Genomic DNA, 23,336 nt, shown 5'->3' on the forward strand with positions numbered 1-23,336 from the left:
TGGGTTCGAACATCGTCGGATTTTCTACGGGAACCGATTGCGAGAGAGAGGGAGGGAGAGAACAAATCCTTAATTTCTCGAATGAGAGAGGCTTCGGAATAGAGCGCGCGCTAGACGCGAGCTTTAATTTCCGAGCAAATCTGAATGCCGCTTTGTTCCTGCGGCGCGTGGAACCGCGACGGCGAAAAGGGGGCGGAGGGAAAGAAAATGTCACCGACGGGAAAGGACGGAAGGGAAAGAGGACGGAGAAAGGGTAAAAGTTTCGCGCTCGAGCGAGAAAGGTTCCGGCGAAACAGCGCGTCCGGGCGCGAAAGCACTTCGGAGATTCGGAGACTTTTACGGTGAGGGAAACGATGGTGTGGCGATGACGACGACGACGACGACGGCGGAAACACCGACGGTGACAACGACGATGCGAGAGGAAAGGCGCGAGAGAGGGTGCTAAATGGCGGTGACAATGGGACGTAGGAGTTCGCGAAGCCGCATCGGTTTTCGTTGGGCGCGCGCGCGCCGTCTGTTTAATTGTTTCTCCGGTTCAGCGTCCATTTAGCCGGCAGAGGAGGAGATTTAGCGAAGTAGAAAGCGTCGCGCGATTTAAACGGCGGAGAGTTGAACGATATTCAAAGTGATGGACGGACGGACGGACGGACGTTAGAGTTTTCGTTGATTAATCCCGACCTCTCGTTGCGCCGTTTCTGACGAACGCTGTTTCTTGTTTTTTTTTTAATCCAAAAAACAGAGCGTGTTATTGAAGATTTCACTACGTGGGTGGAGTTTACGTTTTTCATATTTCGAGAGAGAAGAGACGAAAATTGCATGATTACGAGCAATTAGCAGGTATTTTCCTTGATAATGAATGTCAATTTTCTTTGAACGAAAATAGAACGAAAGAAGAGGAAGAGCCGAAAGAGGTCTCCGGTTATTTGATCGCGCAAATAGTCGGATCGTCCCGCGGAGATAATTGCATCGCTCTTTGATTGCAAAACAAATTGCAATTTGCCCAAGGACGACGGGAAAAGCCGTGGGCATTGCGAGCGCAACGCGTTTCCTACGCGTCCGAATTTCACCGTTCTAAACCGCACGGAGGACCGTACACAAGCGCGAGCTCTCTCTCTCTCTCTCTCTCGAATTATCGCCGACTTACGACACACTGTTTTCTCTCTCTCTCTCTCTCTCCGCGCGTTGTTAATAATTCCACGACCGCGAGTAACTTCTCTTCTTACCGCTTAACCGCGAGACGCGATTTCTTGCGAGAGAAGTCGTGGATTTAATCGCCACGCGGCGATATGAGCGTACGCGAGGGGGCAATTTGAGAAGAACGCAATGAGAAGAGCCGTTCTTCGAACCGACAACGATTGCATTTTTATTCAGCGGACCGAACGTGCGCCACCGACCTATTAGCGGGAATTGAGTTAAAAATGAAATCGCGCATGTGTGGAGAAAAAAGTCGCGCGCGCGCGGAACTCTCTTGTTTCTCGCGGAGAAAACGCGCCGGAGAATTTGTAACGACCAAGTTTCTCGGCGGTGGTTACCTCTTCTCCCCCGCGAAGATTTTCAAAATTTCATATCTCGCCGAAGGGGAACTGTTTTTCATTTTCATAGTTTTAAAACAGTTTGATTTACTTTACACGATGTTGAAATTGAGGTTTAAAAAGTTGATGCGATTTTGCATCGCATTGAGATTATTAATTAATTGGCGAGTTAATATAGGCAACCATATAATTGAGCGTTCGCTAAAACCGCGCTTATATTTGGAGATTAATCCTGCCAGTATTTAACGTAATACTGATCTCGTCATTGGTCGGTAAGTTAAATATATTTTGGTTCCGCAGAGAATCAAGCGCGCGCGCGCGCGTGTGTATTTTATCGTGTCGTTAACCTCCGAACTTCTGAATACGCGCTATTGATGTTATGTGTGTGTGTGTGTGTGTGTGTGTGTACGATCGGGCAACGCGCGTGCGAAATGTTGACAAATTAATCTTGTTCTCGTAAACTTTCTCGTTGGAAACACGGTCAAACAGAATGCCGAAACGTCGTGATTGAAAATTCAACATCTCGCGCGCTACGCGAAGTCCGCTACGTATCGGTCACGACGTTTTAAGCAGCGGCGTTAATTTCTTCTCATTTGTTGGAATTTCGAGTAAATTTTGTTGGAAAAAAATTAAATAGAACTCTTCGCGCAATTTGTTTTCTAAAAATTCAAGAATGTCTTTTTTTGTCTCGCGCGCGTCTTATTTCTCATCGGATCGAGGTAATAAATTCGTCGACGTTATCGGGGGAAAGGGACACTGTCGTAATTAAAAGGATCCGCTTTCCGGATCCACAGATATCGGCACCAGACTCTCATCTCGACGGCGGTTTTCACGGACGCGTTTATCTTTTACAACGACCTGTAGATAGCCGTTCTTCTCGGGATATCTCCCGCATGGCCGTTAGTCTTTTAAAACGTCGAAGTTGCGGCTTCCGCCGAGTAATGCCGGCATTAGCAACTTCGGTCGGTGTGCTCCGCGCCGCGGAAAATTGCGAAAGTAATAAAGCGAACGAAGTATAAAAGCGTCTGCAAAGTCTCGGGGAGTCGAGGCCATATGAATCGGGCTGTCGGCATTTTCGTGGCGCGACGTGAAAGGGGAAAGAAGGGGGGAGTTGGCGGCGACTGAGGTGGGAAACGGAAGAAAGCACACGCGATCACACACACACACACACACACAGGAAGGCCTTGCCCGTAATGCCGCAGGTATCTGTCTATTTCGTGTCACTTTAACGCCGCCCGGCAAGCAGACTCGCCGCTGCGCGCGTTTCCTGAAAAATGCACAAACTTGCCAACGCGCATTTTCGCGCCCGTCCGCGATCGCGCACGTCCGTCACACGCCGCTTCCCCCGTTTTGTTTCGGAAGCGCGAACAACGGGGCGCGACACCTTGTATCTGTCTCGACCTTTTCATTTTTTTCTCTCCCTTTCCTCTGCTATTTTCTTGTTTCCGTCTCGTTGCTTCTAACAAAGCCCGCGGCTGTACGACGTGACGAAATTCTTAATTCAGCGCGACGTCATCTTTCTCGAAGTTCAAATATTCGCAATTTTAGGGCGAATTTTTAATATAGCTGTTTTTCTGTAAATTTTTTTTTTACAATTACGCCTGATCGTTTGTGCCGTTTGTAACATCGCATTATGACGTTTTAGCATTTTATCAGGTAAACTGGCGTAACATCGTTTTCTAACTCCGGCTATAAATTTTACTCTCTCTCGTCTCTATGCGTCGTCCTTCCGCGAAGAGCGAAACTGCGTTTCCGACGGATTAAATTCGAGATGCGCGCGCGCCCGGCTAGTGCTTTAGATGCAAATTATCTTAATTCGCCGTCAGCGCCGTCGGCGCCAATTCCGTAGCGACGTACCGTAAATTCGTAAATATTTGCATCGCGCTTTGATTGGAAAACTCCAAAATCCAAAACAGGTTTCCTTTTTGTTATCGTCGTCGTCGTCGTCGTCGTCGTCGTCATCGTTGTCGTGTGCTCTCTCGTCGTCGTTCAACAGCTGGACCGCTTCGCGAAATCGCGTCATCGCGTTTGTGAATGAATTATTTACCGGAGCGAGAGAGAGAGAGAGAGAGAGAGAGAGAGAGAGAGAGAGACCGTAACGCTGACGTTAATTTATGGCGTTTTGTTTTATAACGTGTGCCGGGGGAGTTTTTCGCATCACAAAGCACGTTTTCCCGACGACGGCGTCGGGGAACAGCCAGAATAATTGCAAAAATTAAAAAAAAAACCGTATTACGACGTCGCATTAATTTACGTAAAGAATATAATTCCGACGCATGCGTATGTGCTAACGCGAAAACTGTCACGGGGTTTTAATTATGCAAACGAAGCCGGATAATCAATAATTTTAATTATAATTTTCTCATCGTTAACGCAAATTTCTACAGAGCGTGTGTGTGTATGTGTGTGTGTTTTTGTTAAAGCGGTATCTGTTTCGAACCGATTAAGGGTTACGAAATTAAAAAAAAAAACAAAATGACAAATTCATTAATTTTCGCCCGGATTATTATAGTTATTTTCGAAAAAGTGGTTCTTTGTTATCTTTTAATTACTTTGTCCGCGTATAAGCCTGCTGGATTAACGTACTTTTCGAACGAGAATATTACCTCAATTTTCCATTCACTTTGATTGTATCTTCCGCTTCAACCTTTATATCTCGTTAGTAGTCGTCGAAATGAACCTTCCCTCCGTCTTGCGGAAAGAGTTCGTGCACAAGTTTTCCGCTGATGGAAGGGTTTGCTTGCTGCAAAATTCAGAACCGTCCGACCGCGAAGGTATCGGGAGATTCAGCACATCGTGCGCGCTTAAGCTTAAAGGAATTATTCGTCAAAATATTTTGCAAACATTTTGTTTGATTAAGAGAAAAAATCTTTTAGATGTCAAATCAAAGATTGTCTCGTGTTTGAGTATTTTTGATATTATAAGAAATTTGCGTGTCACATCCGGGCGCGATCGCCGCCACTTTTACACACTCGGATTTGCGCGGACCCCGCACGACCTGATTTGCAGTTCTTACAATGAAGTTTTTTTTTCGCAAGAATTTATCTGTCGCGGAACGAGCTCCGTTTTCTCGGGAGGCTAATTTCGCCGCAGTTTGTATTCGCCATTGCGAGGCTCGCGGCAACCTTGCGCGTACTTCTGAGCGAACGGAAAAGGTATTCTCTCTCTCTCTCTCTCGCGCGCAAGCGCGCGCGAAACGGGGTGATACTCATTAATAATGCACCATCGTGCGAAGTGGCGAACAAAAATTGCGAGCGCACTAAATTCTTGTCGGGTTAAAGTTTGATATTGCGTGCTAAAGGACGACCCTTCCCGTGTTTTATACATCGGGCCGAGCAAACATATTGTATATTACTGTGTTTTTCTCATATTTTGCGTGTAATAGACAAATTTGTATTCATTTATTTTCTCGTTTTATTATTAATCCTTTGCAGACAGACATGGGTCTCCCAAACCCACTTAAAAGTTGCGCATGGATGTTTAGTAAAATTCAGTTTCTTTAAACATTTTTATCTTTGAAACTACTAAATTTTTTCAATTTGTGTTTTTATCAACGCAAAATTGTTCAAACTTTTGATTAAAACCAACAAAATTGAAAAAAAAATATTGATTTTTCGCGAAGATATTCGATTTTAAAGTCACGTAGGTCTCACAGACCCAGTCTGTCAGCAAAAAATTAATATCGCGTTTTTTCTTCACGCGCAAGATTCTGCTCAAAACAAACGTCCCCTAAGAGGCGATAAATATTTTTTCACTCGACGCGCAACTCGCGGAATTGGTGTCGATCGAATTCCAAGAGGACTGAATGTGACACGGACTATTAAAAACCTAGCCGCGGGATAGAGCGTTTGCATACCTCATACTGCACGTTGGAATACAACTAGAAAACTGTTGACACACGTAATTGACGAGATTTGCGGTGTAAATCAAGTTGTTACACATTTGACGATCGGACAAAAACCAACCTAATCGATATCGTTTTTTTTCTGTAGTTCGCATTTCAGACTCGCGCGCTCTCTTATCTCAATTCTGCATATGCGCGGTCGAGATTATTATTTTTGTGTGTTTTTTTTGTTTTCTTCGAGAATTTATTTTCCGGCAGATGTTGCTTCCGAGATTTTTCAGGGATTAATTTCCCCGGGGGCTGCGTTGCTCATCCAAGACTGGGAAATGCTCCATTCGTTACCGAAGTTGTTCGAGTGTGACTCGGTCGCGTCCCGAACTTGGCGCGAGATGCAAGATGTAGCAAGATGTAGAGCACCTCGTAAACTTTGTTCGAATTGACTTACAGATTGTATCAGTCGGTCTAAGAAGAATGATGACGCCGCGACCCGCGCGCATTAATCATTGTTTCTTACGCGTTGTTTGAATTTCATTGAAAATTAAATTTGTCAAAGAAAGTCTCTGTCTCTTGTTATACGTCAACGGAACATATTTCCCCGATTGCGTGTGTTTGCGCGACAAATAGCGCGAACTCCGTGTTTTGCATTTAATAATCGCCTTCTAATTTTCGAGTTAATTAACGAACGTGTAAGGAATATAACGACCCTTATTCTCTTTCGAAGCAGGAGAAATTTACGGCCTCGAGTTCCGCGCTCCCTCATTATGCCGCGTATCTCATTCAGCGCGTAAGAAATTCTCTTTTCGCGGGAACGCAACGTAAGACAAAAGTCAAGAAGACATCCGCGAGGACGAGAAAGATTCAACGTCGCGCGAGAAAAGCGCCATTAAAAGCAACGACATCGTCAAGTTGAAAACAAAAAAAAGCGATCAATCCCGATCGCTAAATTAAACTCGCCGGAGAGACTCGCGACTTGATACCTAAGAGTTTTAATACTATCCTAGAATTACGACGAAAACTTTAGTAATTTTTTAAAAGTGGGAAAGAGAAAACCGGAGGAAAAGAGAAGGAGGAAGAGTCGCGGCTAAAAAAACGCGGTCAGATGTAAGAAAGTTTCCGTGAGAGACCCCGCGCGCGCAAGAGAGCGAGAGAGAGAGAGAGAGAGAGAGAGCAACTTCTTTTTCCACATCCAGTCTCTTAAAAGGCGCCGGTAAACGCGTTCCGCAATTCGTCCGCGCAATTGCGGAATCGTCCCGAGATCAGACACAACGCGAGGCGACCCTGATTCTAATCATTCTTTTTACGAGCCGCGGAAATTTTTACGCTCGCCCGCCAATTGCGCTCCGTCTCGGCTCTCACGAAAAAAGTTTCATCATCTCGCCCGGAAACTTTCGTTCACGATTCTCGTCGCGCGCGATCTTCGCGTGGACGTGTGTCGTCGTCGTCGTCGTTGTCGATGATGAAAAGAGCCAACAAAGTTTCGCGCGCGTTATATAACAGCGTCCATCTAAACGAAAAATTTTTTTTTTCTCGCGGCAACCAACCGGCTGCCGGATCGATATCGCGGTATCGTTGTTGAAAATATGCAGAGCCGCCGCGAGACCGTAAAGATGGATCGAGGAAAGTTGCGCGACTGCGGAATTGTCGGGGGAGGGCAAAACTTGGTAAATTGTTCATTGTTTGTCCACTTTGGAGCACTCTCTCATAAGTTTGACGCAGTGTTGACGCAAGGCGGATGCGCAGTTTTTGAAGATATTTTTGCGTCCAAGCTCTCCCCGCCCTCGTCTTTTTCACCGCGAGTTCTCGCGATATTTTCACACAAAAGTTTTTTTTACAATGAAGATATTTGAGAAAAGTGACATTCTACGTCGAGACTAAAATTTCAAAACGAAAAAAGCTGTGAACGCTTCAACTAATTCCGCGTTATCGAAACGCATTTCGCTCGAGATTGTCGTTTGGAAAATGTTTCCTCAACACGAAGGGTACCGGTTTCCATTTTATCTGTTGTGAGTGAATCCGCGCACGTAGACACTCTTTGCCGAAGTGATAAGGACGGGGTGGAAGAATTTGGTACGTGTCAAGGATGAAGGGATTTTTTTTTGGTGGCGCGCGAGAATCCCGAGGGTTGTGGGACATAGAACGAAGTCGCTCCCGAACTAATTATTTTTGATCCCCGGACGGGCCTGGACCCGGACCTACAATAGCGAATGGGGTTTCTTTTGTAACCGGGCGCGATTAATTCCGCGCGGAACGTTACCCCGGGGGCCGCTCGTCTCGGTTCGAGCCTCCCCCTTCGTGATCCCTTTCCCTCTACAGGATTTCACGACAAGCCCCCGTTCGCCATGCAAATCCGCGCGCTGCTGCCGGGGATTCCCATTAAGCTTCTCTCGGACCTTTCCGGTTCGAACGACTATCCAGGCGACTTCTTTGAATCGTGTTCCTTTTCTATCTGATGCAAGGACGCGAGTCTAGACGCGCGCGCTTGTTTTTTTTCTCTATTCAGTTCCGCCGGCCGGACAGACGGTAGAAAATAGCGAAACGATCGATCCGAACGAATTCTGAGAGAATAGCAATGAGCACATCGAAAACTAAATTCCCAGTGTAAAATATATATATATTATATATGTACTGATGTGTGTGTACATATATTATATTTACTGAACTATTGTTTACGTTTTATTTCTCATTTACAAAAATTAACTCTTCGCGGACAAACCTCAAAAAATGATCTACGTCAGACAAACTGGGTCTTTGAGACTCATGTCTGTCCGCGAAGAGTTAATTAACTTTTTAAAAAACCGAAACAATTTTCAAACGACAATCTTGAGGTAGAACGAAATGCTTTTCGAGTCGAAACGTGGAGTTAAGTTAAAGCGATTGCGGCTTTTTTTGTTTGAAATTTTAGTTTTGACACAAAATGTCACTTTTCAAACATCTTTATTATAAAAAAATGGAAGAAATAAAGTACGAGTGTAAACATTTATATATTTAAACGCATTACGAAGATTATGTTTGTTTTTTCGGGATATATATAGATCCGATCTTTTTCGCTCGCGATACAATTGCGCGCGTCATACAATACTCTATGAACAATGTCATCTACGCTGGCGTGTCAAAATTCACAGAGTAATGTACTACGAGCTTTGCGCCATTTGGTTTCGTCAGCGATACCGAATGTGATATTATCGAAATGGCGATTCTGACAAATATGACAAAACGCGCGGCCAAGTGACGAGACGCAATTTGACGCAGTGTGAGGAGAGAGAATTGCGCGATTCGACAGACGAAGTCGCGCGCGAGTTCTCTGTGAACGAGCGAAATTAACGACGCCGTTGTACGAGGTAGACGTGGTAACACAATATGTTGTATAAAACTTGTTTGGACGCTACGCGAGCTGTACGCGCGGAGAGATAATCGTGCCAATTATTCTTTCCGCGGCGTTTATCTTCGTGCCTTTCAAGATTTACAATGGCAATCTCTCCCCTCGCGGCGCGCATGATTTCGCAACACCGCCATTGATTTCGACTTCCATTCACTATCCAGAAATGTATCGGAGAGAGCACCGGTATTGTGTATACACATCCCTCCCTCTCTCTCTCTCTCTCTTCCTCTCTCTTTTCAGCTCTTTGTCTCTGCGTGCGTCCCATCGATTCTCGATTGTATATGAAGTTTGCATGGAAGTGAATATAGATGTGATTCCAACATTGTGTTGTTAGATAAGCGAAATTCATAGAGAGATCTCGAGAGAGTGAGAGGCAGCGGAGAGTGCAGCGCGCTCGTGGACGATTTAGGTATTTTCCCCCGTGCAGTAAAATCCACGTGAGTGGCGCGAATCGACCCGTAATGCCGACGCAACTCCGTCTTTCTTGAGACAGAGTGTTTTACTTATGCATTAAGCCGCTACGTTGTTCGACGGACAGAAAAAGAGAAAGAAAGAGAGAGAGGATTCCGCGAATTATTTAAACGTGTGAAATATTCGCGAGCGACAATTGGAAATAATAAAACACGAACGAATTTATTCAGCCGAAAATCGTAAATATATTGTTAAATAATTCAAACGCGCGCGAGCGACGTCACGCGCGCGCAACAGAGAGTCACGTATTCCCGCGAGTGGTTATAAAATGCACCAAATATCTCCCGAGGTAGAGACCGAGGCAATATCGCGACACGACGACGAAACCACTCCCGACTTATACCCNCCCGCCCGAGAAAGCCGCATCTCGAAGTGGCTTGTGCTCTCCGCGCGTATCGCTCATACAGCTGTAACGAGACGCGCCGCCATGCCGGCGCATATAAGAGATATCAGGTACTACATAAAACGTTACACGTGTTCCCGTCGGAAGTTTCGGATCCGCGACGAGACAGGCGCACCTATTCACCGATGTATCGCGCGCAACCTTTCAAAGGAATTGCATTAACAAGTCTAAAATAATTCCCTGACCGAGAAAGAAAGAGAGAAACTTACCTCGCATTTTTCTTCTTTTCACATGCGCTGTTTCTTTTCTTTTTTACGATCGATTTCAATCTCGCGGAATCGAACAACAATTTAAAAAGTAACGCTTGTTTGAAATATTCACAGTAGATGTATTCTCGTTGAGCAGAATGTTGATTTCTCATTTCATGCGGTTAATTTCCGAGCGTTTGAAGTACCTATATTTCGAAACTCAAAACCGCGTCATTTTTCTTTTTAGAACCATCTGACAAAAAAAATTGATTCAAATAAAACTTAGTTGTTTTTTTTTATAGAATCCAAAAATGTAATTTTACATAAGAGTGTTTATTTAAAATTTTAAAGTTAACTTTTGCCCCACTCGCAAAACTGAAGTTTTGAAACCAACTTCCATTCACATTTGAAGGTCCTTTAAAACCATACAATTCAAGATCTCAACCATTAAAATCGATGGTATAGTTCTCGAGAAATCGAGCTGTAAACACTTATGTGGGCCACCCTATATATAATATTATGTAATATATATATATATATAATTTATTATATATTTATGCTATTAAACCTTATATTTTGTATTATATGTATTATATGTACATATACTGCGGTAAGGTCACTGACCTTGGTTACGTGACTACGGTGATGTCACTAACCTTGGTCACGTGACTACGGTGTGTGTGTATATATATATATATATATGTATGTATGTATACCGGTATAATATATATAATATTCTCTTTTTTACTCTTTTTCCTGTCACGTGACCTTATTTTAGTCACGTTTTTAAAGACATGTGACTAAAGTAGAGTCACGTTACTTTACTCACGTGTTGTTTTTTCACTCCTCTCTTCTTCTATATTTCAAGTTTGATTTTCATGCATTATTTCTGACATCTTTCATATGTACATCATGTATTATATAGTTTGTAAGACGTATATACTAGCTGTCATCGCGGTGACAGGTTGTCTTTACTGGCACGTTAAAATAAAAACAATAACAGCTTGCGCGTAGCGCGCACCTGTGTTGTGCTAGTAAAAAATAAAAAAACATAAATTTTTGAGTGTTTTTTATTTTTCTTCCATCTCATCTTCTCTGTATCTGTTTATCTTCACCTTCCCCGCTCTTGTAATTTTTTTTTCTTGCAGTCATGCCGCAGTCGGTCGATTTCGGTCGAGCACTTTACTCGATAGCGAGAGAGACGAGCTGTGCGCGCGCGCGCGCCTTTTTCCGAAAATCCGATTTCCGTCACGAGCGAGCTTAAGGCGATCCATCGATATCACGGGATTACTCGTGTAACTGCGGAGTGCTACACCCGGAAGAACCACTCCCAGGCTTTCGTGCCCGGAAGGGTCATTTTTCGAGATAGACGTCGGACGCAACGCGCGCGAGCGAGCGAGCGAGCTGTTTATCCAATTCCCCTTTTCTAATGCATCGGACGTTCTTTGGTTAATGGCGCGGCAGGATCACGTGGCGCGCGGGGTAGCTTCGTCGAATTCTAAACAGGTCTTCTTCGCGTCCCGATAAGGATCTTCGCGACTCCCGCGTCACGCGGCTCGGATCGCGTTAAATGTATCGGCGAACAAAAGAGATCGCGTCCTCTTGTCAATTCGCCAAATTGGTGTTTCTGTCCGATGCAAACAAACTTGCAAAGAAAAATACGAGTCGAAGAAAATGCGAGCAAGCCGAGGGGAATACGCAAATATAAACCGTTTTTAAACTATTCTAATTAATTCCCCGCGCTTTAAATTCCGTCTTTCGTCGGTTTCGTGAGAGTTTGCACAAATTCCTCTCTTCTCCCTCCTCTCCCCGAAAGTAACGAAACAAAACAGAAGGATATTGCGCGCGATGAATTAATTGTTGGACATCTTAGCGGTGCGATAACATCGCGGAGAAACTTGTTTTAATTTCCTGCCGCGCGCGGAAAATACGACTATTTCATGGTAATTAATCTTAAGCGAGATGTTACGGGGGAGGTGTTTTTTTTATATCTTAATTACGCATCGTCTGGACGTAATAAGATTTCTCTCCCGTGAGGTTTTTCGCCGCGCTTCTAATTGTAAATTAATTGATTTCGAGAAAAACTCGCGTATTTACAAAAAAATATGTGCGTTAATTAATCTCTTTTTGTACATCGTGTTTTTCGTTACGTTCGTCGACGGGTCGAATATGTCCGGACGAGGAGAATGGCACGAGCGACAAGAGCGACAAATCTATGCATTTCCAATATTGGTCGCGGGCACATCTTCTGTCATGTAGACGCCGCCGCCGCCGTTGCGGCGCGTTTGATTCAAATGAAATGAAGCTAATGGCTCCGTTCTTTCTGAGCCGCGCGGTTTGCCGCTTTCCTCTCCTGGGGCCGCTCGAATCCTTTGAGTATAACAGACGGAACCAATTTCTAATAGTTCTTTTCATCCCCGTCTCTCTCGCGGGTGGGAACACACGGGAGTTCGCAAAAAGACGACGAGATGCAAAGCCGCCGCGGAAATTCGCATTTAAGATTTCACTTTTTGCATTATTTCGCGAGACGAAACTCAATTTCCGATCCGCTACATTTCCAACGAACGTGTTCACATGTTTTCAATCTCCAGAACAAAGAATTTTTGCGGTCACACTGGACGTACATGTGCGAAATACATTTTTTAAACGCGTGGAAAATGAATGCGCACAAGGAAAAAAAGAAATAGAGCAAGAATTGAGTTGCTAAACAGAAAAAAAATTGCTCAAATCTATGAGCAGAGTTTTGTTTCGCCAATAAAACGTTTACAAAAAATAGATTCAGCCATTTTTCTCGGTGGCCGCGTATAATAGCAAAAAGCTTTTACTCGCGCATAGAAATTCAAATTGAATTGAATTCGAAAATTCATCTAAGACGCTCGGGTTTGCATCTCACATGTGTAAATCGACTCGTTTTAGTTCCCTTTTTCAGATCTGTGTTGCGGAGTTTTATCATGTTCGCGGATTTAATTCGCACGCGCGAGCTAGATATCGTACACAAAAATGTTTTACACATTCACGTTTGGAAAGCGAAGAAAACTGCTGCCGCAAGAATTTTCGTTGCGCGATCGAATTAGCGGCCTTCGGAAGGGAAAGAATCGCTCGGTGATTTATATCGCGATGGAAATGAGCAAGATGCAGACGCGACGTGTCGTTAGAAGAATAATCCACGCAGACCGATTGTGATCGATGGCGATATTTATCAAGATCAATATGTATTCGCGCGCCAAGGATTTTCACGTTTTTTTTTTTTAGTCAAGATTTATTTCCGCGCAATTCCATTTTCTCGGTCATCGACTCGTCTTAGAATCCCGCTGCGCGGGGTTTCAATTTTATACAGGATGTCGCATTAATCTTCCAGTATTACAACCATATACATTCGCTGCGTATTCACCGCCACTTTTTGATTGACATTTAATAATTTACTACGAAGTAAGAAACGAGAAAACTAATCTTGAGTTTTTTTTTTTATTGGAAACAGTCGAGCGATCAATATTCATCTTTTTCGTCGCGTGAGATTTACGTACTTATACGCTCATCAAAACTGAAATGTAATTTTTTTTAAACGTAATGTTGAAGCTGTAATTTTTGTAGAAACCAACTAATTTTCATCGAGTTATCTCGAACGTAACATTTCGGAGGGACTACGACAATCACATGTGGCTTACGCGAAGAGCTGATCACAAATGCGTCAGGAAGGCGCAATAAAAAGAGGTTCACAGTGCGAAAATTGTTCCTTATCGCGCGCGCGCCAAGGGTTGTCGCGACCTTGTAAGGACGATTTGAAAATGGAGAAGATTAGTAGGCGGGAGAGAATTCCGCGATGAGGGCGAGAGACGAAATGATGAGATCGTAACTCCCAAACACGACTGCATAGAATTCAAGGAAGAAAGTTAGCAAGAAAGAGAGTTAGTTGCCGATTCAGTTTTATCTAGCTTCTCGATTTCCGTCAATCCTCGGTAATAACCGGCTTTTTCGCGACCCTCGAGAGGGTGCCTCGCGGCGTCGGTTATTCCGCGAGTTTTCGCGCAATTAAGGTGACAATTGCAGCGAAATTGCGAGGACTTACACACACACACACACTCTCTCTCTCTCTCTTGTATAAGTAAGTCTCGGGGTTTTAGCGAGTTGTCGACGACTCGTATAAACTGCGTAATTGTGTACGAGCGTCATTAGAAAAACTGTTGCAGACTTCTCTCTTTCCGCCTGGGCGCGCTCAAAATTTACTTCTCGCGAGAGTTTTTTTTTAGACCCGCGTTTCGTTTTCGGCATCTCAATTAATGCATTTTTTTTTTTTTTGTTCTGTCCCGACAAAAAACAAATGTCGGTCGAGAGTTCGGTGAGCGGATTAATATGCCGCGCGCGGAGATATGCGCGATTGCAAAACGGCAGTTAGCGGTTGGAATTTATGGTAATTCGGTTATTTGCGTCATTCGTGATGCTCAATACCGAGAGAGCGCTGCTCGCTCGCTTGCTCGCTCGCTCGGCAAGAAAACTTCAGCCGGCGTCATTCTCGAATCCCTTATTTGAATTTACAAAATGCGTTTGAGGAAGAACTTCTTCTCGGGAAAAGTTACAGCCGCTTCTCTTTTGATGGATCCGGAGAAAATTTGTGCGTACAACCGTCGCGGTCTTTTCTTCGTCGATGCGGCGCCGGGACTTTCAAACAGTCCTCCTCTGCCTTTATCTCTCCCTCGCTTGTGCGCGCTGACGAACTTCGCGGACTCGAAGTAAGTATAGTTGCGCGGACCTTTCTTTCCTCCGTTGTTCTACGTTCTTTGATTTTCAACGCCGCCGTGAGAAATCAAAGCGACCTTCTCGCAAAAGTATTTCTTAGAGGGAATCATTGTATTTATATTAATTATATTACTCTCTGTGTATTATTATTTTATTGTTTTATTTTATTTTTCTTACTACAGAAGCAATCTTTGTAGAGCAATATTTAATTATATTAACTCAATATTTTTCGTCTCTGTAAGAACTTCCAACTCTTTTGTGATTTACCGATTGTGTTGAATTATATATTTTTTCAACACGCCGCTTCGAGAAATCAAGGCGATCTTATATTTCTCAGAGAGAATCATTGTATTTGTAATAAATTATGTTACTTTATATTATTCTTATATATATTTTAGTTTCTTAATACAGATAACCTCTGCGGAGTAATATTTAATTATATTAATTAAATATTTTTTCTGTAAGAAATCTCATGTTTTTTTGTGACTTATCAATTGTTGAATTGTTTATTTTTTTCAACGCTGCTGCGAGAAATCAAAGCGATCTTCTTTCTGAAAATTTTTCTCAGAGAATTACTATCTTTATATTAATTTTATTACTTTCTATTATTTTATTTTCTTAATATAGAATCAACTTCTGTGAAATAATATTTAATTAAATATTAATATTACTTTAATTAAATATTAAATATTAAAAAAATATTAATTTAATTAAATATTAATTAAATATTTTGTCTGTGTAAGAAATCTCACATTTTTTGCGATTTATCAAAAATGTTGAATTACTTATTTACTGCGTTATTTATTTACAAACGCGGCTAAATTCTCGTCGAACGATAACGATATCGCGTAGTTGCGGTAACATTTTTTTCTATTTACGAGCTGTACGCGTGCTGTAGCACTCGCGTAAAAGTCCGAACTTCTTATTACAGTGGCGTTGTATAGCCAACGTAATGGCAAAAATTCTAAGCGACTGTTGCGAATCCGCGACGACGACGACGACGACGACGACGACAACGACGACGACGACGGTGACTCCGGGAAAAGGAACGAGGTCGTGAACGTCGTTACCCTTTTAACGATTATCGCCGCTTCGAAAAGGCTCTTCTTCGTCGTTGTCGCAGAAGAGGAGACGCGCGGAAAGCCGCAGCTGCACTTCCGCAGTATCGAATGGTGTTCGGCGTAAAAAAAAAAAAACAAAAAAAAAACAAAGTAGTGGTAGCGCGCGCCCCATCGGCCGACTTTAAAACCCCCCACGATGTATCTATTACGTTCGCCACAATTTCCGCACAGCTTCCGCAGCTGCGGAAGTTCGGAAAGAAGTTTCCGCGGCTTGCGCTAGGGCCATCACACTTCGTGCGCCACGAACTTGGTAATAGTTTTACGACTTTTCGGGCTTACGAGGTCGAGCCTTATGTGCTCGGCGTCGAATTAGCGGCCGGGGACTTCCGAGGCTCCTTTGAGCTCCCGGAGTACCCTCGCGCCGTGACCCGTCGCGAACAAAGCTTATCCCCGACGTTTTCCCCGGGAAAACGAGCTGATCGCACACAGAGTGCGCACCCGCCATTCATTTCGTGAACCTTTAATCTGCCGATACTCTGATTACGGCGCTCCGCTGTTTGCCGGCTTTTTTTTTTGCAGCAAAACATCTAACGACGACGAAACTAAAGAAAAACGAAATACTTGATTGCACATTGTACATTTCATTGCGCTATTTCACTTCTTCTTTTGCAAAACTGTTAAACTTCATATAAACAAGTGTGACTCTGTTCGGTTATTACTGGCAGTACTGAAAAATCTATAGTATACGTGACATGAATCTATAAATTTTCAGTACTGCCAGTAAAAAACGAACGCAGTCTATTTCTTTTTTACAAAACGTCTGTCTTTTGTGACAAAGCGTGCTAGGCTACACGTTTCGTGTAGTCTAGCACGATGCGACAATAGACGATAAGAAACACCGGAAGAGCCGCTGACACAACGTGTGCGAAACTTTCTCGCACGTTGAATTGGGATTTCCACGTTGATTGCGTAAAAGAACACATTTGTGCTTCTCCGGATTTTTGCGGCGAAATTTGATTGATTATCGACAGATTGATATTGATGCGCAAAAATCTTCTTCTCGCGGAATCACATCAATCGTAATCTGCATCATAGATCGTGTAATCCTGATCACCTCGATCCGACGCAACATCCGCAACAATGGCGGCCGCAAGTGCACGCACCTTGTTGTCGGCAAATGTGACGATCGATCGACTTGTCGAGTCCAACGTCAAATGAAATTGCTCTCAAATGATGTCTCTTGCTTGTTTGTCAATCTTATGCATATTTTTCAATTTTTTTTTTTTTTATACATTTCAATTTTTTTTTTTTGTACATTTTTTCTCTTGCGTGCGAGTTCTCCTCGTGTATAAATAAATAAACATCTGTCATCTATGTACATGTATCGCAAGATAGCTTTACGAGTCCGACACACGTTGCAGTTGTGCTATTTGTTTTAAATTTCTGCGTGAGGATAAAACTTAATTTAAAATGAATAAACACATACACACGCGCCCGATGTTTCGCGTATTTCTCGAAACTTTTCTGATCAGCTTTATATAACTCAACAACCATATACCTGCTTCATATTTTTGCAAAAAAAATAGAAAAATTCTCGGAGGAATTACGCGAGTTTCGCGGAACATCCCAGACATTTCGTTTACCAGCCGGGAGCGGCTTACACACCGCTCGCGATGCGCAAAAGGGGCGAGTTAACGAGAGGAATAAATAAACTCGCTAAAGTGTACCGCGCACACACACACACATACGTGTATGCGGGATTTCGCGCGCGCGCTGACATGTGTGCGCGATCAATATAGCAACTAGCAACAAACACTCTCTCTCTCTCTCTCTCGAAAACAAACGTTTCTTTCTTTGTTGTTCCAGCGGGTAACAACGTGAACGAGCCGCCCATTCTGGAGGCCGGGGGATATCCCACGGGTCTGCCGCTCTCGGAATCGACCAAGGTCGGCACGGAGGTGTTCGTCCTGAAGGGCCACGATCCCGAAGGATCGCCGGTGAAATATGGCATACAACTCACGGATCATTTCGTCGTCAATCCGCGCACCGGTGTCATCACTCTGGCGAAGCCGCTCAATCGCGAGGTAAAGCTACTACGAACGTTCTTTACATTGTGAGGGAACTGCCCTCATATGTTCGATCTTATCTCATTTGCGACGCTTGACCTCTCGTGACAATTGCAGCATCCGAGAGAGACTATTGCTATTTCTGTTTCTCTTTCTCTCTCTCTAGTAATCGTAGTTTTCATTTTCCGTAATATTGACTAAATGGAAGCAAATGCCAATCGAGTCGCTGATTAGATTCATTCCGCGTGATTCGGAACTAAAATACTGGGATTCTGAATTTTCGCTGTTCCGATTCTACAAATTACAACCTACCTAGAAATCGGGTTTGATTGAAGCAAGGAAAATCGATAATTTGAGTTAATTAACCAGAACTGTCGCCGAAAGCTGATTACAAATTTATCTATCAGAACAGTTTGGTTCTCCCTCTCTCCTCCCGCTCTCCGCTCTCTTGTTAATTTCATCTTATTGAAAGCAAGGAAGAGAGAGAGAGAAGGGAGAAGGTAGTTGGGGTACGTTCTATACTTACATTACTTACACTACTTAAGTTACTACATAAAGTAAACAGCATCATGAATATTGCTTATGAGGTTCGCACAACTACTTAAGTGTTAAGAGGGTATGTTTGAGTTCGGAGACACTATCGTCTTATCTTAAGTATTTAGGCACTTATACCTTCCTGTGACACAGAGTACAAGTAATTAGTTGCTATTAAACATGATGAGCAGCAGGAACATTAAGCGTGTTTAGCATAATCAGATGGAAAGCGATCAAAAACAGCAGTTAAAAAAAATGTGAAACTCGGTCGAAATTTTTTGTCACACGGTGTCTGAAAACTTTTGACACGGCCGAAGTGTGAGGACAGATCGGGTCAACTCATTTGAAAAGTCATGTGCCATTTTGTAAATAAATTCGCAATATTTATTAAGTGTGTTTAGCATATTGCCATTTCGCAACATTCGCTATATTCATTAATTAATGAACGCGATTTAATGAGCGCGTGAAAAGCGACGATCCGCAGATTCTGCAGACGTGTACGATTTTCAAAGTTGCGAGTCATTTTCCTTTACAATTGAAAATTCATACACGCCTGCGGAGTCCGCGGACCATCGCGCGCTCGCGTTCGTTAATTAATGACTCAATAAATATTGCGGGATTTTGCAAAATGGTAAATGGCTTTTCTGGTTCAGATTGACGCAATCAATCTTCGCACTTTGGCTTGGTCAAAAATTTTCAAACATCCTGTATGTTGGGTAAAATCTGAGTTTTAATCGAGAACTTTATTTTAAATCTTTGTGACAATTCGATCGAAAATCTAAATACGCGTCATTCCGACGCATGACCTTTCGCCATTTTGAGAAGTGCCGTTATTCGATGTAAAATTATTGCACGTCATCTTAAAAAGATCTAAAACTGTTCCAACAGTCCCAAATATATTCTTTGCGAATATTCTAGTTTTGTTCCCAATTCTCGCAACTTACTCTTTCGGTTATCGAACTCGCAAGATATTTGTTATCTCGCCGTGTTCCATGTGATTTGCAGAATCACCGTGTGACGTATTCGAGTACGTTTCACGCGCGAAAATGCAGCACATTATCGTTGATTCAACGGAATTTAGATTCAATCCTGGTCACATATCCCAGAATCATAAATACATTGGTTGAATAATGGGAATCGAATGCGCGCGCAAGCGATCGATTGACTTTGACTCCGCACGTGCATGCGTGCGTGCGTGCTTGTGTACGTGTGTACGTATGTATGTGTGTGTGTGTGTGTAACATCGCGACTAAATGTAAATTGATAAAAGACACGTACGCGTCCCACCTCGGAAAGTATTTTTTTAAACAAATATTTGCATTTCCTCCTAGAAATATGTTTTTGCAAAAACTATATATCCGAACAAATCTCTCCCTCTCCGTCCGTTTGCGAAATAATGTCGAGGATTACAAAACGATTTCGCAGATTTCGCGAGCCATCTGCGCCCGGATTCATTTCCGTTTCGCGACATGATGTCGTTGCCAATTCGAAACTCCGGCGCAGGAGGGTTTGTCGACTTTCGCGCGCGCGGAAAACAAGCGTCGGAAATTTTCCGACGATGTTGTTGCGTCTCCGAAAATTCTCCTCTATATCTCCGGTGACGGTCGCGGCCACCATACGACGACGACGACGACGTACGTATTCGCGTCGCGTCGTCGCAATCGGCGGCTTTTATGCATCGGCGTTCAATGCGACGTTCGCTCAATGCGATTAATGCGATTACGATGTCCCGTGGACATAATGCAACTGCCCGCATACGCGGGCCGGATTTTCGTACGTTGACCTCGCGCGCGTTTCCATCCCCGATCCTCCATTGATTTAATCTAGCTAAACAGGTTTGGGGACGGCTCGCGCGTGCCCATACTAATTCCTGAATGTGTGTATAATACGAGAGAGCGATGCATTAGGCGAGATTCGCGCCACGTCCCTTTCATGGTCAAAATTAATAACCGCCTGTGTGCTCGAATCTCTAATCCCCTTTTGCAATGAAACTTTAGTATGTGTGTGTGTGTGTGTGTGTACCTGATGCGTACGCGACGCTTGATGAAATTTGCTTCGGTTGTAATTAACAGTAGAAATAATTAACGCGCTTTCTTTGTTCGCGCGCGATCTCAGATACTTACTCACCTCGTAAAATAATGTTTAATATTATGTTTTTCTTTTGGCGCGCAAATATCGCCGTTTATACATCACTTTTGTATTACACACAGACAGGACTCGAAAAAAGGAGAGAGAGCTTCCTCTACGTAAAAAAAAAACATTACGAGATTAATTTCAGAGAAATATTTTTCCCTCTGTTATATTAACGGAGCTGCGTATCTCGTTTTAATTAATTAATTTTAAATTCTGCTAATTCTTTTCGCGGAAAGCTCTCTTTTCCACGGCGGCGTCTTCCGCCGTCGTGATGGGGATTTCGCGAGCTCCCCTGGAAACTGACGCGGCTCGAAACTCCCTCTGTCTTCCACTCTTTCCCTCTTTTCCCGCGTGAACGTGTTGCGCTGTCGTTCGTTGCGAAAGTCGTGAAAAATCGGCGGCGATAAAGTTCGTCCGCGCCGAGGAAAGTTTCCCCCGAGGTTCTGCGCGCGCGATACAGAGTGCAACCGACAGCCGATCGTAGATATACATTTCGAAGAGAGAAAGAGAGAGAGTTTCGGATCGTCGACGCAATTTCGCGAGCGACATATCACACTCTCCCGCGCTCGGGGTCAGCTTTGACACGCTTAAACGTATGGATCTTTGAATTGCCGTAATAAAACCGCGCGCGCTCGCGCGCAGCGAGAAACGAATTTCCACAATCATAGGTAGGTATTGGAGAATCCGCAGAGAACAATAGGAACCGTTTCAATAATAATACGATCTCGTCACTGAGCGAGAGATGCGTGCGGAATTTTTTCTTTTTTTCATTCTATCGAAACCGCAATTTAAAAATTACATAGTATTTGCACTTTTTTACACATTGTTACATGTGTGGAATACTTTTATGATGTTTGTTCTCTCTCTTCACATGCGCGTACGCAAACACCCGTACAACGTACAAATAATTGAGATTTTCCTTTTTAATAACAAAGGAAAGTTTTTTTTTTTTTACGCTCTTTGCAGTACGAGTATGTTCGTTCGTTTCGCGGCAAAGAAAATGGGGAGAAAAATGTGCAAATTGCAGCAGCTAGGAGATACACGACATTTGCGCTTTGCGGAGGAAAAATTAGCCGAAGCGCGCGCGTGTAAAATCTGTCTGACGTTACAGCGCGCGAAAGGATTTCCGGGTTCATTTGAATGCGTCTAATTATCTCGGCGAGAGAAAAAAAATGAGGCGGAGCGGAAGGATTGAAACTAATTTGCGGAACCTGCTTCGCAATTTCTCTAATAATGAAAAACTCGTATCTCACTTTTTCAAAACAGTTTAACAACGCGTACGTTATCCGATCTAATTATCTTGTTTTTGTTTTTTTTGTTGTTTTTTTTAAATATATATATAGAGCGCGAAAATTACACGCGAGCGTTGTCTCACGACAACGATTTAAAAAAATTTGCAGAGTTCCGCAGTTTTTGCTATAATTGTTTTCACGAACGAAAGGAAAAAAACAAATCACTGTCTACTGATTCGAAATCGCGCCTGCAACGTCGATAAAGTTAAAAAAAAAAAACAAAACAAAAAATACCGACGAAGAGAGCCGCAACAAAATAACAAATACGCGTGCGTCGAAGGGTGAGGTTGCGTTTTTATAATAATAACTATTTACTTGAAAACAATTAAAAATAATTGCTCCCGGTGGGAAAAAAAATATATCGAAATAGAGAGCAATGGACAAATCGATTACATCCGAGCTCGCGCTCTCTCGTTTGGTATATCAACAACGAGGATATCCCTCTTTTTTTTATACATATTTTGTTTCTAGTATCGCTATTTTTGCGCGTCCCTTTTTTTTAGTAGTGTATCAGCACGAGTCTTTTGATTGCGGCGCATCGAAATAACGGGCGCAAAAATCTCGGTGTTCGGCGAACGGGAGATTAATCGAAACCCGTTATTCTCGCCGGGGCACAAAGGCCGCACACAGAAATCGCACAGTTATTTTGATTCCCCTTTAGTTCCTGATGGACGCATAGGAAAACAAACCGGTCTCTCTCGCTAACGTTATTTTACGGAAACAATTGAGACGGAAAATCGCGACGCTCGGGTTGCGTTCTCGCGGAAGCGGTGCCTGCCTTCTCACTCGCGATGGGTAAGTCTTTCTCCACGATCGGATCCGATCATCCGAATTACATGATTCTCACGAGGAGAAGATAACGCTCGCGGAAATATATTAAAGAAAAAACGCGAATTATAAAAGCGACTATTACACATTGCCACTGAACTTCTCGAGGTTCGCGCGACGAGCTTTTTATAAAAATATTTCCAAGAAGTAAAAGATTGCGTTTGCGTTCTCCGTGCGGACAGATTTTGTTTTACATTAATTTGCAATGCATAGAAATTTTATTAGAACATAGTAGTTAATTCTGATCCGGTAAAAGGGTTTTTTAGGTACTAAAATCCTGCAAACTCTTCCGAAATTTATGTCCGACGCAACTTTTCATTCGTTGGTTAAAAGTCACAAAAAGTCTGTAAAAAAATCATGGGGCTTTATACAAAAATTTTAATTAAAGAAATAACATTAGTTTTGATATTTTTTATAGTTTTTAGTAACTAAGTTTTTAAGATCCTAATTTTCCAAAATCGCTCGGACAAGCTCACATGTTTAAAGAATCAAGGTTAAATATCTAAAAAAAAATGTAAAATATCAGAAAAAATTGTTAATATCTAAAAGATGAAATAAATCTCTGCTTGAACGGATCTCTGGAAACCGGAAATTGTTAACCAATTAGCGAACGTTGCGATAAATTATAATCGATCTGATCAGATTGTTATACCGCCAGTTAATTATATCATTATCTCCGATCGGACAATTACACGAAAGCCAACGCAAATAACAGTATTGATAGTCCGCGCCCTGAATAAAGCGCGTCATTGTGGTCGGCGTTGTCAACCGCGTATGCAAATACACACACTGGCGGTTGTAGTATAATCGCGACAGTGACAAATTCATATCTGTCGGTTTGTTTAACGAAGTTTTATCGCAACGTCACAAG

At 43.0% G+C, this 23,336-nt stretch overlaps 1 protein-coding gene across 2 annotated transcripts in view; it reads left to right on the plus strand.

Moving 5' to 3' along the window:
- Nucleotides 1-23,336, plus strand: part of LOC109852752 (cadherin-87A) — a 191,421-nt gene that overhangs the window by 134,956 nt on the left and 33,129 nt on the right. For both annotated transcript variants that reach the window (XM_020424203.1, XM_020424204.1), the window contains exon 5: nucleotides 17,479-17,696. In XM_020424203.1, the coding sequence (XP_020279792.1) occupies nucleotides 17,479-17,696 (218 nt within the window). The remainder of the gene's footprint in view (nucleotides 1-17,478; nucleotides 17,697-23,336) is intronic.

Source organism: Pseudomyrmex gracilis, unplaced genomic scaffold, assembly GCF_002006095.1.
Source record: "Pseudomyrmex gracilis isolate BER0280 unplaced genomic scaffold, ASM200609v1 scaffold_35, whole genome shotgun sequence".
Classification (NCBI taxonomy): domain Eukaryota; kingdom Metazoa; phylum Arthropoda; class Insecta; order Hymenoptera; family Formicidae; genus Pseudomyrmex; species Pseudomyrmex gracilis.